This window comes from Cryptotermes secundus, unplaced genomic scaffold (assembly GCF_002891405.2).
Source record: "Cryptotermes secundus unplaced genomic scaffold, Csec_1.0 scaffold323, whole genome shotgun sequence".
NCBI lineage: Eukaryota > Metazoa > Arthropoda > Insecta > Blattodea > Kalotermitidae > Cryptotermes > Cryptotermes secundus.
In genome coordinates, this window is record NW_019738961.1 from 1562212 (window position 1) to 1579598 (window position 17387).

General features: G+C 43.5%; 1 protein-coding gene across 3 annotated transcripts in view; it reads right to left on the reverse strand.

The window, feature by feature from the left end:
- Positions 1-17387, reverse strand: part of LOC111871433 (telomerase-binding protein EST1A) — a 181698-nt gene that overhangs the window by 13890 nt on the left and 150421 nt on the right. For all 3 annotated transcript variants that reach the window (XR_002844022.2, XM_033754255.1, XM_023864547.2), the window contains one exon: positions 2447-2609. Coding sequence is in view for 2 of the 3 variants with exons in the window: in XM_033754255.1 (XP_033610146.1) it covers positions 2447-2609 (163 nt within the window). In the remaining variant the exon portion in view is untranslated. The remainder of the gene's footprint in view (positions 1-2446; positions 2610-17387) is intronic.

A 17387-nucleotide genomic window follows, 5' to 3' on the forward strand; every position in this document is an offset into this window, starting at 1 on the left:
AGGGCCCTTGCAGTCGAAGAAGAACGTCATCATCAATTTACCGGAACTTGTGTGTACGGCTTCGGATTTTTTTCGGTGGGGGATAATTCACGTGTTTCCACTGTTGGCTCTGCCGTTTGCTCTCGGGTTCAAAATGGTGGCACCAAGTTTCGTCCCCAGTGGCAATATGGGACAGAAAAATATACTCTTCCTCATGGTATCGTTGTAAGTGACCCAGTGATGCAGCCATTCTCTGAGTCTTCTGTTCCTCCGTGAGTTGATGTGGAACCCACTGCGCGCAGATTTTGCGGTACAGCAGGTGTTTTGTCAGTGTGGCGTGTACGGAACCGTGACTTATTCCCATCAAAAGACTAATTTCTCCCACAGTTATCTTTCGGTTTGCCCGGATATGATCATCCAACGCAGCAATAACATCAGGAGTGATGATACGATTAGCCTGTCCTGGGCGAGCATCATCTTGCAGTGACATACATCCCTCTCGGAATCTCTTTTGCCACGCCAGGACACGCGAACGTGACATGCTGCGTTCGCCGTAAACAACAGACATGTGACGATGAATTTCTTGTCCTACTCCTTCAGCAGTCAAAAAGCGCTCTACACTTCGCTGTTCTTCTTTACCCGCCTCCATTACTGATGTTGGAAGACCACACGTAGCGCTAACCTTACTTCCAGCAAGATAAACAAACGCCTAGTGTGCAAGGGCACGTTGTCACTGTGCTTTTCCGGAGTCCCCACCAGATGTTCGTACCGTAAGCAAATTCCAGTGTTACTAACTTGCGCGCCGTGTATCATGCGTTGTGACCCGTTTTCATTTGACTGCCCCTACATACAAAGAGTGTAACTACAAAATGTTTCCAGACACCTTCTGTTCCATTTACAAGTGTACTTAAAAGTCCTGATGTTCTATTTAAAGTAAAGCAGTTCCTGTAACAGGCCTTGGAGGCATACAGAGCTGTGAGACATCGAGGCTCCCACATTTTCTACACAATCAGCTCACAGATAGCGGCAAGGCTGTCAACCTTACGCGCCGGCTGACGGCCCTTTACCCCCAGAAAGATTCCTGGTACTCATTTCTGTTAGAGGCTGAGTCAACACCAGGGCCATAGTGCAGCTGGAAGGATTACGTAAACTGAAAAATCTACTGACCTCATCAGAAATCGAAATCGCGACCTTCCGGCTTGCAGCATAGTGCCTCAAACAACTACGCTACTGCTTGCCCAAAATGTTCTATTTACGCAGATTAAATCAATCTCTAGAAATGAAATCAGGTGTACACAGATATATCACGTATATTATTTTTTCGTTTGTATTTTCTTAACTGCTTCAGACCAAAATATTTCTGTGTAGCTCCTCCTTGTCATATTTCGTTAATACCAACTAGCAAAAATTATTTTTGTTGCAGTCATCAGTTATGGTAGTACTGAAGATGGATGAAGGTTCCCCCCACTTTACCTACCACTGACATGGGTTGCATCTACTTCTGTCCCCCCACTCTCTACCACCACCAACTTTCAGGACTCAGTCAAATGATATATTATAAAAACTGACTTCATTTATCAAGGAGCCCAACTAGCTTGGTTAGTATTGAGACTAGGGTAAAGGCTGAATGATTTGTAAGCCGGGAAATCTACGACAGTAGATTCTCCTCTCCTACACAGCATTCACACCAGCCCTGAGGACAAAAACAACCACCTAGCCAGTGGGTACTATGGTTAGTTTCTTGGATAAAGTGGATGGGAAACAGAGCTGACCGCTGATATCTATCTAATGCCACAGTATTACACCTCCACTTCCCTATACATCAAAGCTATTTTCATAACATAGTAGGATATCATTTTTCCTTGCATTTCATTAAATATTTACCATATTGAAAATTTTTCATATAAAAGTTGCAGACAATAATTAGATATGTATTTTATGTTATGTCTGAATCTTTTGTACAATAGATCATATGTAAGAAAACTGATAGAGATAAATTTGAACTTGATGTAATAACTTTGTTTATATCTGACCAATAAAAACCAAAACTGACTTCAGTCTCCACCTACTATTATGCAACTCCAATACAAAACTTCAGCAAGATTTGTTCCGTAGTTTCGGAGACAAAACAAGTGCACATACAGGCACAACCTTACCACTACATGCTTTTTGCACTGTGCGCAAGCTATGCATACTAACCCACTAACTTCATGGAGCTCAGCCCTTCTTGAGAAGTCGCCAGTTGTACTCAAGAAGCTCTCAACATTTTATGGAACCTGAAGTTTCATCATGTTCAGAAGAACCCTCCAGTGGTCCGTATCCTGAACCAGATCAATTCAGTCCATACCACCCCACAGCACAAGGTACGCACAGAAAATATATCTTATATTGAATTTTCGTTATCTTATTTATATTTGCATTTTCATGAGATCTGTTGTTGAAAATAAATCACAAACATACTACTCACCAACTAAAGGAACCATGAGTGTATAATAATGCTGCTGTGCAGGCCCAGCTTGAGCTATTATCTGCAACTGACTCAGGTAGTCGATGAAGCAGTTGGTATCGGGAACCAAATTGTGTGGTCTCACTTCAATTTCCACACTCACAACTGAGTCTCGAAGAATGGCCTGTAACAGAGGAACACAGCCCTTGAGATATCACATGCAAAACAGATGAGTACAACTGCAGAAATGGCCTGTAACAGAGGAACACAGCCCTTGAGATATCACATGTAAAACATATGAGTACAACTGCAGAAGGAAGAGAAAATCCTAATTAGTACATGAAAGTAAATTTGTTAACAAAAAAAAAATCAGCCTGAAGTTTTTACAATAGGTAGCCTAAGAGTAGCTTGTGGTCTTCTGGGTTGTGACACCATGTAGTTTCACGGGTAGATGCCATCATTTTGTAACAACCTGCCGCATCCATCTTTGAAGGTGGCAGGTTCCTACCAGATGCTGATAACTACTTACAAGGCTGCATGTTGTCATAGTAAAGGCCACACTCTACAGCCTCATGTTTGGTTAACTTTAAATGTGAGTCTACAGTTTAAGCCTAAACATACAAAATTGGAAGGCTTTATAAATAACTCGGTCCAATTAAAGTTCAACGATGAAAACAAACAAATTATAACAAGTATCAAGAAACAAATCCTCATATGAAAACGCTTCCTGCCAGTGCAACTCTATGAACATCAAATATATTCACCATTTTTTATATCTCTGTTACTCTGATTGCTTAAATTAGAGAAAAAATGTGGCCGACTGGACAAGTGGACTGTTTTCAAAGCCTGGGATAGAGAGAGTCTGATACAAGGCTGGAAGAAACAGTACCCAAAGTTCAGTATGAGCTTCAGGTGAACTAGGGTTTATATTTTACTGACACAGATAGTATGACATTACTGCAGTCTGTACTGCATTAAACATTCACCTTATCAGAAAATGTTTAAAATACGGCTGTATGCCTTCATGAGATCTGTACTTTACAGAATACTGTGTACAATGATCCATTTCCAAGAGAGTCAAAAGAGTCTGATTTGAGATTAGTGCAAAGTAAGTTCATATATGACCGATGTGGAAAGAAACTACACATTTGCCTGATACCTCTCTGTGCTGACCATCAATCCAGTCCAACTCCGGAGATCATGTGGACAGACAAGTATGACTTCCACTTCATGCATTAATTTAATGTATGAATGCCACATGATACTGACAACAGAAGAAGGGTATTCAAAATAGATTCAGTGTATCGATGTCATTGAATTTCTTCAGAAAATATAACTACTCTTATCCATTCAAAAGTGCTCAATGCATGGGAATTCCATCCGTTGAATATAAAAATGAGAGGTTTCAGTTGGCTTTTAGGAAGAAAGAAAAATATGACTGAATCTGATACTTTTCAATGTAAAGAAAAGCGACAGAACTGAATGAATTGTATTAATTAAATAATGTAAAATGGTGGAACTTACTACTGAAAAGTATTTTTATGTACTGCAACTTCTAACACAAAAATAATAATAAATGTGCTTTGTTTAAATCGAATTTGTAACAGTTGGAGGGCTCACCTAGTACAGTGATCATGACATGTGCTGGACGACCGGATAATCAAGGTTCCATTTCTCTTAGCTACCATATCAAAACCATTGTTGTGTGTACCCAACCTCCTATCCAATGGGTACCTGGAACTCTTTCCCTCGAAATAAAACGACTAGGAAATATGATAACCATTCACTTCCAGAGAAACGTTAAAGAACACTGGGACTATACCTCCACTAGGCCAAGGCTCATAGTGGGCTATGGAGTTCATTCTTTGTCCTTTAACCTGTTTTTTTTTTAAATTCGTTTAATGGGGGTGGAGTCCAAATGAGTCCACTCGGGAAGGCGGCCACTGATTGGCATATTATAGCCTGTCCCGGGTGATTATGATGATGAAGAATTTGGTGGAATGAAAATTGGCAGGTGAAGCCGGGAAAACCCGCCCCAGCGCCACTTTGTCCACCACAAATCCTACTTGACCAGACCCGGGATCGAACCCGGGCCGCCGTGGTGGTAAGCCAGCGACTAACCGCTTGAGCTATGGCGCAGCCTTCTTTGTCCTTATGTTATTTAAAGGGCCCTAAACCGATAAAATTATTCAGTATCGATATAAATACCACAGATATCGATTTGGAATTCCATAGCGATTGACGTCCCTGATTTTGTTTACTTTGGGCAAAAGTAAAAAAAAAAAAAAAAAAGAAAGGGTAAAGCTATCCCTGTAACAGGCCGTGGAGGCCCTTAGGTTTGTGAGACGTCGAGGCTCCCTCATTTCCAGACAACCGACTCACAGACGGCGGTAAGGTAAAGGTAAAGCTATCCCCTGTAACAGGCCGTGGAGGCCCTTAGGGTTGTCAGACGTCGAGGCTCCCACATTTCTAGACAACCGGCTCACAGATGGCGGCAAGGTAAACATAAAGCTATCCCCTGTAACAGGCCGTGGAGGCCCTTAGGGTTGTCAGACGTCGAGGCTCCCACATTTCTAGAAAACCGGCTCACAGATGGCGGTAAGGTAAAGGTAAAGCTATCCCCTGTAACAGGACGTGGAGGCCCACAGGGCTGTGAGACGTCGAGGCTCCCACATTTCTAGAAAACCGGCTCACAGATGGCGGTAAGGTAAAGGTAAAGCTATCCCCTGTAACAGGACGTGGAGGCCCACAGGGCTGTGAGACGTCGAGGCTCCCACATTTCTAGAAAACCGGCTCACAGATGGCGGCAAGGTAAAGGTAAAGCTATCCCCTGTAACAGGACGTGGAGGCCCACAGGGCTGTGAGACGTCGAGGCTCCCACATTTTCTACATAATCGGCTCACAGATGGTGGTGAGGATGTTAGCCTTAAGCACCGGCCGCCCTTTACCCCCAGGAAGATTCCTGGTACTGATTTTTGTTAACAGACTGAGTCAACCCCATGGCCATAGGGAGGCTCGAAAGATTAGGTCAATTAAAAAAATCCAATGACCTCATTGGGAATAGAATCCGCGACCTTCCGGCTAGTAGCATCGTGCTTCAACCAACTGCGCTACTGCGTGCCAGTCACTGCGCAAAGTAGGCACATAAATTAAGGTATTCATAAGGTAACTACAGAGCACATCTATTATCTGGAAACAAATTACACGTTTTAACGCTGAAAATCCCCATTATTATCGGACTCCGCCTAAACTGCTCACTTTTTTCTGAACACGCCGTGTAAATGAAGTTCGTTCGAACGAGACGGTGAGACTAATATGGCAATGTCCGCCAACGTTTCATGACTCGTCACCCTTGGTTGAATGTGTCCATGGGTGCAGACACCGTCTGGTGACCCAGACGGGCTATCAGGCAGTGTGAGTGATGGACCTCACCCACACTGTAGTTCAGCTGCGAAAACACAAGAGCAGCATGATGGCTCTTGGCCAAGTTGCACATCCGCAGCATACGAAATGCCTTATTCTCACGCCAGTTACAACCAACCCACAAACGGACTTCGACCACAAAACAACGCAACACAAACCAACTGTTCACTGATTACACCTTGGAATTTGGGTAACCCAAACTGATGGATTACACTTGGAGAGATTCAGCGACTATTCGTTATTCCGTGAAAACAGAATTACTTACAAAGTCAAGGGACTATTCCTAAATCGTTCGAGGATGTTACGGGTGAACAGTTCTTGGATGTGTGCAGAGGTAAACGAGAAGTGGATAGGTAATGTTCACGCTATCTCGCTAAAACACCAAAATAAATGTTGTGGCATGCAGCCAAGAAGCATCAGCATAGAAGCAATCACTACCAGAATGCCGATCAAAAAAACAATTTCAATATCTAGTTACACATGAATGTGGGAAATACACACACGCGGCACATCTTCAAGCATCTGAGTGCTAACCAGACCCATGGAACAGAGTAAGATACTCAAGAAATTAACTACTGGGTTCATTAATGTGTTCACAAAAGCCCGCAATTGAACCCTAAGTTGAGTCACCAGAATCCAGTCCACATCCTCACATTACATTTACGAAAAAAAGCTTAAACTCTGACCCATGAAGTTCACTATAATATTTACCAAGTTCGCTTCATACCTCACAGAAACCACAATGAGTCTCCATTAGAAACATGAACTAATATAGACAAAATAAAGGATGCCCGGACACCGGATGAGGTTCTTCGGCGGTTTTCAGCAGCTACTTCAGACAAATGTCGGTACCTTAAATTACGTCACGACCGCTTCCTTCCACAATATTTCCAATTCATTATTCAATAAACATTATACCATTCGACACCATATATCTGAGCTACTGATCACATCGTTAAGAATGTATTTGCGGAAAATTAGTCTCGAGACCCGAGAAAGTTTTTCAGAACTAAAAAAAAAAAGGTAAAAGTAAAGCTATACCTGTAACAAGCCGCGGAGGCCAATAGAGTTGTGGGACGTAGAGGCTTCCGCATTATCTAGATACTAGGCTCACAAACGGTGGTGGGGTTGTAAGATTTCTGGAACTCATATCTGTTAGAGGCTGAGTCGACCCCAGGGCTATAGTGCGGCTGGAAGGGTTAGGTACGCGTGCCCACTGAAAGAGCTGATGGCTGCACTTGGCAATCTCTGTCCTTGAAGTTCCTTCCCGTTGTCTATTCCTTGAGGTTTATAGTCTAGTAATTTCCACGAATTCGTTCTGTTGTCATTCTTGTCACATTTTCTATGTATTTTCATTGTCATTCTTTATTTTGTGTTTTTTATGCGTTCTAAATTTCATTTTCCATCAAGTCTGCATTACGTCTTAAAACAACCATTTTGTATTATACCTGCATTTGGTATGGGAATCTAACGGAAATTATGATTTGACTTTGAACTTTGGGTCTATCAAAAGACAATCAGAATTCGCTGCGTGTTGTTACAGGCAGAACTACATGTCCTTCGTAAACCTATGCTCAACATTTATTTCTAATTATTCCGTAAAGAAAAAAACAAGGCGGTCTGTTGAATTTAAGCTTCTCACAGCGGTGACTACATGCAGAGTATTCTTCTGTAATGTAACGCCATGTAAACCGGTAGGAGAGCTATTTTGGGGGAGGGCTTATTCTTCAACTCTGAAGATGGAGGCAATATGTTCCTTCAAAACGTCAGTTGACTTTCAGTTACTACAATCGGGCACGCGGTAGCGTAGTTGGTTGAGGCACTATGCTACAAGCCGGAAGGTCAAGGGCTCAAGTCCCGATGAGGTCATTGGATTTTTTTCAATCGACCTAATCCGTCCAGCCGCACTGTGGCCCTGAGGTCGAATCAGCCTCTAACAGAAATTAGTACCAGGAATTAATTAAATAATTTTCCTGGGGAGTAAAGCGCGGCTGGCGCTTACGGCTGACACCTTACCGCCATCTTCGAGCCAATTGTCTAGATAGTGTGGGACCCTCAACATCTCACAACCCTATGGGCCTTCACCGCCTGTTACAGGGATAGCTTTACTTTTTTACTTTACACGACGTCATATCTCAGATGACAGAACTCTTCCATAAAGTGGTTTGTTCCACCTCGGAGTAAACATAAAAAAACAATGGAATGCAGTTTTCCAGCCTACTTTAAATTTCAACTCCGCGGTATTTTTTTATTCGCTTAGTGGGGGGTGGAGTCCAACTGGGTCCACTCGGCACGGCGGCCAGTAATTGGCCTATTGTACCCTGCCCCGGATGATTGTGATGGAGAATTTGGTGGAATGAAGATTGGCAGGGGAAACCGAAGTACTCGGAGAAAACCCGCCCCATTGCCACTTTGTCCACCAGAAATCCTACTTGACCAGACCCGGGATCGAACCCGGGCCGCCGCGGTGGGAAACCAGCGACTAACGGCTTGAGCTATGGGGCGGCCTATCCAGCCTACTTTGAATTTGAACTATGTGGTTACTAACAGAGCCCCTTCAACCTGCACAGCAAAGCAAATACTCCCTGCATACCCTGAAGCGCAATTGAAGTCAATACGAGGAAGAAAAGTTGGCAGGACGCACATTTACGTATCCCCCTCCCTTCTAACTGTGCATCCTTGTCCTAAGAGAGGTCACAAGACGAGTGACACGAATGAGTCACTCTTCCGTCAAGATATTTTCGTATTATAATTACTATACACGCAAAAATTATGTAGTCTGTCTACAAGCAATCGTCCACGAAGTCGTTGCGTGGCCAAATACGCTGCAGCTAATTGCTGACAGTCACGCGAACACTCAACAGCGAATCAATTCGTTCGTAAGAGCTGCAAACGCATCTGTCAGGTTCCATAACTTAAAGATGAAATACAGTTATCGCTGTGTGATTAATTAAGCACTACGCTAAGAAGACGTATAGGGAAGTGGGGGTATCGATCCACGCATTATTAACCTCGGCAGTAGATGGAGGTAAGCGGTCAGCTTCAAGACATGGCCGCTTTATCCCCGAGAGGAGCCCTTGGTACTCGTTGGGTAGGTCTCGAGCCGGCGTGGACGCTGTGAAGGGAGAAAGATCCCCTGTTCTCCTGGGATTCGAAACAGATTCCTCTCGGCCGTCCAGCCTGTAACCCATCGCTATACAGAATGAGCTTTCCCGGCTATGATGCAGTGTACAAAATTCCAAAGGCGTTTTTTGGCACTGCGGCCTACTTACAGAGACGAACTCTAACTATACGGAGTAGAGTCCTTCTTCAAAAGCTAACGGTTGCTCCGTCAGTCAGTCAGGAAATTCCAATAACTTTACGGAACCTGAACCCTCATAACCAGGGCCCGGATTCTGATGACATGTCATCTTTTTTTCCTTGTATTCTATGCGATGCTCTTAAATATATAAATCTCGGATATGAGCTGCTGGTTACAGAAATGTAAATTTTATACGTATTTTTTTGTCATTTTTTGACATTTTTAGGTTTAAGGTCATTTTTTCATATTTGGGGTAATTTTTTGGGCTTTTAAGGGTATTTCTTGTCATTTTTGGCCATTTTAGGGAATTTTTCTCCATATTTTTCTGAAATGTGAATAACATGGAAGTGAAGTGTTCTTTCTTTTCTCCTTTAGGTCATTTTTCTGGATTTTTTCGGTCAATTTATAGGTCATTTTTTGAATATTTTCAGGTCATCAAAATCCGGGCCCTGCATATTACATTTTTGGGTCATTTTTCTGCATTTTTTCGGTCATTTTTTACATATTTTCAGGGGGTCAAAATCCGGGACCTGCTCATAACTGTGTACACAGGAGCCAGCCATAGGTCTCTATCCAGAGCCAGCTGAATCCAATCAACACCCTATCCAATTTCTTTACGATCCATTTTAACATTATCCTCCCACACTCAGCCAAGTCTTCTTAATGACATTCCTCGCTCAGATTGTCTTACAACTTTGTACGAAAATTTCCTTCCAGTGCGTGTAACATGCCCCGCTATTCCTTGATTTGATCATCCAGATCATATTTTGCGAGGAGTACAAATTGTGAAATTTCTCATTACGCAATATAATACCTACATTAGGCCATGGTTGCTTCTTCCAAATCATTTTCAATTCATCATCTATCAATCATCCCATCATTCCACTCTATATAGTCTAGATACTGACGGCCTCGTAAAATAACTAACCAACAAATTGCATGGAGCGGAGTCCCTTTTCAGATGCCGCCGGTCGCTCAGCTATTTGAGAATTTCTCAACATTTTATGGAACCCGAAAGTTCATTACCGTGTTCACAAGAACCCGCCACCAGTCCCTATCCTGAGCCAGATGAACCAATCAATACCACCTCAATGCATTTCTCTAAACTCGGTCTTTACCAGTGAGCCTGTCCTACAAGAAGTCCTCACCTTCCACGTGCAAAATCTCACGCCCATTTTACTTAGCTTAGGTAATTCCAAAGAATCCGTCCAAGTCCAAGGCCCTGTGGACCATTTCGTAACAAGCTTATTTTACGGCGAGTTGTTAGGCCTATGCCCAACCCCAAAGCTGGAGGATCACACGTTTTAGCCTGTCCGTGATTGCGGACTTGCGCACCATATCTGGAGGCCGTCTTCTCTAACCGCAACCTGAGGACGCACCATGCCCTGGTGACAGGGGACCCATTTAAAATGAAGCGTCATAAAATAACCGACCGAAAATTCTCCCCCTTCAGCGGCCTATGAAATGAAATACACACGAGTGTATAGGTTCGGCTCTTGTTACCTGGAGACTAATTCTGTTCTCCTAGTTCAAGTTTCTTAAGAAGTTAACGTGAGTCACAAATCCAGCCACGTTTCTCCGTGGGCATCCATGTAACTCTGGGGGGGGGATAGGGGGAAGCAGGCGCCGTCTAAGGCGAACACGACCTTGGACCAGCTGCAACTACAGGTTCAAATCTTGCTCGGGGCATTAATGTACATACGTGTATCGCCTGCGCGTTAAAACCATACACAGATGTCCCCTTGAACGTCGATAATGAAGGAAGTCATAAATATCTAAGTCAGGCGGATATTAGAACCGGGTGCCAAATGAACACTAATCTAGCCCGTTACTTGCATAATATAGTGTTCGATTTTACAGATGGAATGCAGAATTTGGTTCAGAGACAGCTGCGCTAGCCACAAACATATATTTGGCAAGTTCGCAAAGAAAAGTTGCGCCAAAAAAAAAAGCCTACCTGCTTCGAAATTTCAATCTGTGAGCCTGAACTTCCGTCTGTCAGCATATAACTCAAGAGCCGCAGAACAGATGCTTATTAAATTCAACAATACAGGGTTTCACTGTCTATGTTGTCTATACCAACCGACGTCTATTAAAATCTGATACTAATATCGAACATTTTTCCACGAAGACTTATATACGTTTCTGCGCACATCTCGTGCGTCAAGGGCTAAATATTCACATGAGCAAAAAAACGTTCCAAACAAAATTTGTAAATAAAAAGAAAACACATTTTACGTCCTACACATTTTTCCCGTAAGTCATTCGATTTTTGAGATAATTGTAGCAAAAATGATTAATATGACGTCACGACTCGGGGGACCGTTCGAATGAGTTTCCCACCGCCAGTGCAATCCGCCTGTTTTATGATGTTCATGAGAGGGCATCCAAATTTAGCATTCACGAATTGTGAGTGAGACTGAGTCCACTTGGTATGTCGGCCACTAATTGGCCTATTGTACCAGCTCCGGATGATAGCTGAGTATGGGGTATTTGGTGGAATGAGGATTGGCAGGGAAAACAGAAGTACTCGGAGAAAACCTGCCCCAGTGCAACTTTTTCAAGCGCAAATCCCATCTGACCTGGGACTGAACCCAGACCATCGCGGTGAGAAGCCGGCAACTAACAGCCTGAGCTATGGCACGGCGGTCCAGGAATTGTAAACATCAATGAAATAATGGAGAGAACGTACAATACGCGCATTTCCCAACCAGAAATTAAAAAAAACTACCACCTTAATGAAAAGGAATCCAGAAAACAGAGCGCTCAGACGGTTGAACGAAGGAAGGAGGAAGGACTGCCTACAGGTGAGTTGCACTGGTCAACACAAGGAAAAAGAATCCACACATTGCTGTGCAACGGCGCGGTAAACACGCCTTGGGAACGGTGTTTTCTACTCGGTCCATGCAAAGGGGTTATAAGGAGAACAACTGAGGTTGGGGTAACCCAGTTAACTCCCGTGTGGAGGCGGGGTCGAACACTTCCACCATAGCTCTTCGAGTCGTAGAAGGGGACAAAAAGGGAAGTCTCGAATCTGAGACAGTAAAATATGCTCGCCAGTCCCACGGGACTCGCACCTCAGAATGAGTGCGCTGGCAAGGGCCAGCAGCAGTTGTAAACGACAGACCCATCCTCTCGTCAGTGAGAGCGGCCCACATCAACAAACCCGCAACTATCTGACTAATAAAAATCTAGTCGTAAGCACCAGATGGGTGCTTTATTCCAAGAGAGACTGGCCGACTGACCATCGGTTGTAACATAAGACACGACTCGGAGGTTGGTGTGAAATGGCCGCCAACCTGGTAGTTAGTCAGCTGTCGGTTCAGAGTTGAGTTCTGCAAGGGAGGCTGAGAAGAGATGACGCTATAATTAAGCTGACAGTTCAGTTGTGGAGTGTTAACTAGCTGGCAACGGCGTGACCACAGAAGCTGAAGAATCTTCATTGTTAAGATTCGTTACCAGGAAACGACTATTAAAAGCAGACTAAGAAGACTTAGCGTGTGGTGATTTGTAGTGTGCAAATCGGCTATAGCATTATAGTTATTTGTAGTCATGACCTGTAAGTGGTCAATAAATCCAATTATCCCAAATCTCTGTCTACAGTCACGCTTATATCGTGACAACATACATGAACGGAAAATACCCAATAAGTCCATTACTGAAGCTTGGAAGGAGATGCTGGGAGAACAGACTGCAAACCAATGCAGGGATAAGCCCCCCCCCCAAAAAAAAAGAAGACGATGAAGGCGAAAAAGGAAATTAAATTATTTATAGCTTGAGCAGCAACCTACACCTCTTCTTCGCGGTGCGTGGGATGGGGAGGGATGAAACCCGGCACGCACATTCCACTACGCTATGTATCATTCGTGAGGATCACAGTGCCTCAGGTACAAATATTATTTTTTGTAAGCAAACCGGTTTCAGCATACCAGAGCATGTGGGATTTGCCTTCAAGTGACTATTCCTGGACGCGCTGCTCAGCACACATGGCGGTCATAATCGGTACAGCGTATATATATACATATATAGATGCCGGATGACTTTGGGGACAGAAGAGGATATTTTTATTTGAAGGAGAAAGCATTAAGTAGAGGAACTGTTTTGGAAAAGACTGGGGACCTGTCGTCTGACAGATTACTGATGAATGAATATACATATATACATACTCTGTGGTCTGTAGTGCGCAAGCGAAATATACCGACCAAGCGACCGCCTCTTGTCGGCGAAGTTAGTGCCAACTTTTGCGGACAGAGAGTGCCGCGTGGTCAGCGCAACGAATCCCCATGGCCGTTAATCTCGGTTTTCTGCACCAGCACCGCTATTTCCTTGAAATACCTCCTCAATTATCCTCATGAGGCTGAGTGGACCACGTACCAGACCCACTTCTCAGAAAATCTGGTAGCGCCGGGAATCGAGCCCGGGACCTCTGGATCTGTAGCCAGGAACTCTTGACCACTAGACCACAGAGGCAGTCGATGGAAATATATACGATGAAATAATATAAGGAGTTACTGCTGGTAATGTTTGCAGAGTAACATTTACATTGCTAACTGACATCACATATGTGATGTCCAACAGTTTCTGAGCTTGAGCATATGTTGAGAACGTAATAATGTGAACTCTTGCAAGAGAACGAGGTACTAGTCCATTACTCCCAGTATGAGAGGTTGTACAAACCAGAGCCATCAAGGAGTAATGTTCTCACGACGTCCAGCGTCTTCTCGCTCCCACTGGCTTCACCTGACCTTACAGTACCCATATACCAACTCTATCGCGTGTCAGGGGGCACTTTACAATTTCTTGTGACTCTTCCCCCACCAGGCACCGTGATTCCACTCTAACTTTCAGAGCGTCTCACATCCATGAAGAGTACTAGCTTCTGGGATGTGACGCCGCATAGTCTGGTACAAGTGTATCGAAAATTCAGCAGAATGTACTGCCTACACATTTAGCGTCGAAGAGGCGGCCATCGAAAATAAGCAGCAAACATGACCTCATGGGAGGGGGGATGAATATATGATACAAACTCCGTCCTGAGTGCAACAATTTATTGTAGGTCTTTCGTCTTGCTTTCTTTTACACTGCATGTTTCGGCCGCAAATTTAAAACGCCGGTCTTCCCAAGGGAACAACTGGGAAGACCGGTGTTTTAAACTAAACTAAATTTTAAACTAAGTGCAGCGTAACAGCTACATAAGTGTATACACCTGATGATGGCCGTTTGCGGCCGAAACATGTAGTGTAAAAGAAAGCAAGACAAAAGACCTACAATAAATTGTTGCACTTAGGACTGAGTTTATATCATATAGAGTGCAACAGGATGCTTAAATATAATATTGTAAACAGGGGGAATGAAGACTGAAAGTACGAGTTCTCACAGAATTCCAAAAAAGAATGTAGGAATATACACTTTGAAGGGCCTCTGAAATAACGGATGGGTTGTTTTGTAATATACTGACATGACGCCCGAAAGCCGGAATAATGAAGTCAGAGTAGACGTTTAGTGCTAGGCATCATCTTGGTAAACACGTTCCCGCTGCAACGAATAAGCAAGCAACAACTGAAGTACTGCTGGGATAATGGAAACGGTGTTTTCTGTGGGTCCACCCCAAAGCTATATAACGAGAACTAAGGGAGTAACCCCGATAACCCCGTGATTCCTTGCGCTGACCACGCGACACCCTCTATCCGCAAAAGTTGGCACTAAGCTTCGCCGACAAACGGCGGTCGCTCGGTCGGTATAGTTTGCTTGAGGACTAAAAATCAGTTTTTTTAAGCAGGTGGCTTATATAGTGGCCACTGGGCTTTGAAGGGTGATAAATTCGATTGTATGTCATGTGTTGAATAAACAAGCTTACAGAAGAGAAGCCTGGTGTGTGTGTGTGTGTGTGTGTGGTGTTCCCACGGCAACGAATCAACATTCAATAGCATAGGAACTATTGAAAGCGGCGTTTTCTATGGTCTGAGCCACGGCCGTTTCTACGAGACGACGCGATAAACACATATCTGCGGCAATGACTAGACACACAACAATAGATGAATTGTGTTTTCAATATCATCTATGCCAAGAGGCTATATAAGTGAGGCGAGGTTTAGAGCTTCTGCGGAGTGGCCGTGTGGAGGCGGGGTTGAATACCTCCACTGTCACCCTGCGAGTCGTAGGAGGCGTCGAAAAGGAAGTCTCAAATCTGAGACAGCAAAATATGATCACAAATCCCAAGGGACTCGGACCCGAGAAAGATTTCAATGGCAAGGACCAGCAGCATATACAAGAGAGACCTGTCCTCTCGTCAGAGAGGGCGCCTCACAAAAACAAGCCCATAACTGCCAAACGGTAATAAAAATCTAGTCATGACCCCCAGATGGGACTCGATACCAAGATTTACTGACTGACCAACCGTCAGTCGCAACGTGACTTTGGCTCTGACTTGAGTCTCTGAAGACGGCAGTCAAAGATGATTGAGAAGAAATGACAAGAAAGGAATTAGGCTGTGAAAACAGGACTATATTTGTGTTGCAGTGACAATGAAACTGTTATAAACCCATTGCCAGGATATGACTAATGAAGACTGAGGACACTAGTGTGTGTGTGTGTGTGTGTGTGTGTGTGTGTGTAATGGTGAACTGTAAAATGTGTAGATCAATGATAGCGCTATAATTAATTGTAGTTCTGTGTAGTGTATAAAGTGGCAAATAAACCCAATATTCAATTCAAACCCCTTCTATACTCACACCCCTACACATGACAATATCAGTAACAAGCTTCAATGGGACTAATACCGCAAACGATGATGATGATGATGATGATGATGATGATGATGGAAAATACCCATGGAGCCAACATGAGAATATTCTAACAACACCTGCTTCAAGTATCACATGATTTCCAAGGACAAACTTACTTAGGATGCTGCATCTAAATGTAAGTAAGATATGATTCTTCTTTGAGGTATATTTAACAATGTTCTTAGCAAGGTCTGAAGTCTTCACAGTGGCTAAAGTTGATAAAATCTTCTAGGGCTAACAGTCGTGTCAGCTATTTAAAGTTACCTACGTTTCGGTGGCCACCTCTGTCCTCATCATCAGGTTTCCAGGACAGTGTTGCTGAAACATTTAACCATCTGACACGATTGACAGCCCAAGCAAATTTAATCAGTGTTATCAGTATCTAGGCTACACAGCTTTGGATGGCAGCATGACTGGTAAACTAAGAAATATTTGCAAGTAAGTTGCTGTGGTCTAATCAAGGTACTAGACTACAATTTGCCTAGAGGGAATGAGGTAAAACACAAGGATAGACAGTGAGCTGGACAAAATTCAAACCGAGCACCTCCGGAATACAAGTGAACAGCATTACCTTAGCCTGGCCTGGTCAGCATATATTTGAATAACCTTTATCAGCCAGAATCAGAAGACTCACAACCAGCACTACCACTGCTGGCAAAGAGATGTCAACTAAGTGGTAAAGGCAATTCAGGGAACAAGTCCTCCAGGAGGGACTTTAAGCCGTGGGTCCCGTGTCGTAGCTTTACGGCACGTAAAAGAACCTCATATCTCCAAAGGAGGTCACTGAGCCAAATTAACGGATGTTTCCCGGCCAACAGCAGTCTCTAATACCTCCGGTAGATGGGGGAAGCATTATAGATACCTCTCAGCTAGTAGAGCCGGTCTCGCTGGCTGGGCGGGACTGATGGTAAGCACCAGTACCGGTAGGATATATAGACTGGTAGAAATCATAGAGGGAAGCACAATGGACCAATACAGGTCTCAGTGCATGGGGAAACCCACCCTCTCCAATAACTAACTAAGTGGTAAAGGCAACTACCAGATCCAAGGGAATATAATGGTTGGCAATGCAAGCACAAAACAACCTGTCATCAAAGTCTGCTTCTAGCTTTCTCTCTTCTGCCCAAACTGCATCTCTCTGAATTTGTATGTGCTGCATCAATATCTGATATCAAAAGGGGGAAGTACTACACTTTAGTGTATTTTTTAATAACCAGGGCCTGGATTTTGATTACCTGAAAATATTTAAAAAATGACCTATATAATTACCTAAAATATGAACCAAAAATGTAATATGCAGGGCCTGGATTTTGATGACCTGAAAGTATTCAAAAAATGACCTATAAAATTACCGAAAAAATCCAGAAAAATGACCTAAAGGAGAAAAGAAAGAGCACTTCGCTTCCATGTTATTCACATTTCAGAAAACATATGAAGAAAAATTCCCTAAAAT